At 36.3% G+C, this 2187-nt stretch overlaps 1 protein-coding gene across 1 annotated transcript; it reads right to left on the bottom strand.

The window, feature by feature from the left end:
• Nucleotides 1-328: 328 nt before the first annotated feature.
• On the bottom strand, nucleotides 329-1165 carry LOC107081442 (ADP-ribosylation factor-binding protein GGA1-like; the record flags this gene model as incomplete). Its single annotated transcript, XM_015369616.1, has 4 exons — nucleotides 329-441; nucleotides 530-597; nucleotides 684-848; nucleotides 955-1165. Coding segments are annotated over 4 exons (557 nt in total), but the record flags the coding sequence as incomplete, so codon positions are not given.
• Between the last annotated feature and the right edge of the window lie 1022 nt (nucleotides 1166-2187).

The raw sequence follows: 2187 nt of genomic DNA, 5'->3' as shown, positions 1-2187 counted from the left end.
CTATCTATCTATCTATCTATCTATCTATCTATCTATCTATCTATCTATCTATCTATCTATCTATCTATCTATCTATCTATCTATCTATCTAACCAGCGTCTCATGCCAACAGAATAAAAGCATTCCTTTATTATGATGCCTCCATCGCTGTGGGATTGATGGGTTTGGGGTGATTCATAGCACTAGTTTTTTACAGAATGCTCTATGGGATCTACATATCGTTGTTTATAGCTCCTTTTTCTTACATATCTGTTTTGTCCCTCCAGAGTTTGAAGGAAACTATGTAAAGGGTATTCTGTCAAAATGAGGATAGAGAATCTTTACTTACCAGACATTTCTTCCATCTGATAAATTACTGCTTTCTCCACATCCACGGGCTGTGAGTAAAATTTCTCTCCTTCCATTCTGGATGCCATTAGTCATCTGGCAGCCTTTATCAATCTAAGAAAAATAAAACATATAAGGTGAATCATCTTAAAATAAAAAGAAATGGATAAATCTTTATGTTTAGACTTTTATTAAATTTCACCTGCATTAGTTCCTCGTAATATGACTTTGAATTCTGCTGGATTTGTTTGGTGAGCAAATCATCAAACTCTGTAATTACACAACTTCACTGTAAAAAGGGGATCACTTTACTTATGACGGATATATTACAATAAACATTTTAAATGAAAACTGACCAAAGTCTGGCTCCATAGAAAACACGTTCTCCAAATTAGAAGAAAAAACGGGTGAGGAAGATTCGAAGGAAGGCGGTGAATCAGCTTTCCTTTGGATCTGTGGAGAGTCCAAGGCTGATAGATCAATGAGGTGGTAGCTCTTAATCTCTCTGCGGTTCGTCGAACCTGAAAGAAAATGAAAACATAATAATTATACCTATGAATGTCTTTAGAAATATAATTAAGAATGACCCAAAACACTAAAGACAAAAAAATGCCATGTCAATCTTACAGATATTTTTGCTGGTTACTTCTTCACTTTTACTTCTTGATCTTTCATTATTACATGTTCCTCTTGCCATTAGATCTTTGTAAGCCTTCACCACAAGCGTCAGCTCATCATTTGCAGCCAGGATTTGTGCTAAAGCTGCATCGTCATCCGTTGTGTCGCTGGCCAACCTAAACAGACTGGGCCTCAGTCTGTCACAGCGCTCATAGAGCTCCTGCATTTAAAAACAAAGGGATCCAGCATTACAGGTGGCCTTTCCATAAATCACAATGGCAGAAAAAAGAGACACTGATAAAGGAAAGAAACTTCAATTCCTTTGAAGAAAAATGAGGTTACAAATCCTGCTGAATGTTGGGGGTTTTTTTTGCTCTGGAGTTCTTTTCTTGAAACCCTTTTGGTGATGCTGTTTGAATGCAATGTGAAAAGAGCTACACTGCATTAAACTGCACCCCCTTAAAAAAAAGAAAAGAAGCAAAGGATGACCAAAATCTTTCATTTCATACAAGTATTATTTGCAGAAATTTACCAGATGCATTCTATTTGAAGAAAAGTAACCAAGCAATGCAAGGACGTCCTAGGTCATTGTCCATATTACGTCATCATGCAAGGCTGCAGTAAACAGGAAGTAGAGGCTGCAATGTAGCACTGACCATAGATCAGTATTGAGGTAAGAATGTGTAGCGATCAGAGAAGTTCTTGTGTTAACATGTCAGTTAGTAATTGCGATGTTGCTTCCAGCCATCTCTAAGCCCATAATAGGAACATCCAGGAAGACGCCGACAACAGAAACAGCTGCTGAGTCATCTGATTTTGCATAAAAAGTGAGCGTGAGTGTGTAAAAACATTTTTTTGGTCAATTTAGGGAGTTTATTCGAATTTTACCAATTCCATTAAGCTTTTCTAATCCGAAATTTACAAATGAGCTCTAAAAAAGCTGATGCTACATGGTGCTACAAACTTCACCACTTCATGCAGCCCACTATAAATATATTTGAAGTATTACTAGTTTTTCCATTCTGAAAAAACGTAACCAAATTAAAGGATGCCAATAAATATTGCTAGGTAACTTTAAAAACTCTTGAAAAACGTTATAAATGTTTCCATACCTCTTGGGATCAAACGTTTGCGGATCTAACTTCCTAAGGAAAATGCTAATTTCACGATAGTTTACTTTTTTTTTTGCAAAAATGACTTTGCCTTAAACAGTGTTGGGCACGTTACTTTGAAAAAGTAATT

This window comes from Cyprinodon variegatus, unplaced genomic scaffold (genome assembly GCF_000732505.1).
Source record: "Cyprinodon variegatus isolate N-32 unplaced genomic scaffold, C_variegatus-1.0 Scaffold5045, whole genome shotgun sequence".
In the NCBI taxonomy this organism is placed as follows: domain Eukaryota; kingdom Metazoa; phylum Chordata; class Actinopteri; order Cyprinodontiformes; family Cyprinodontidae; genus Cyprinodon; species Cyprinodon variegatus.
Note: the sequence above shows the minus strand (reverse complement) of the source record. Positions and strands in the feature narration are given on the sequence as shown.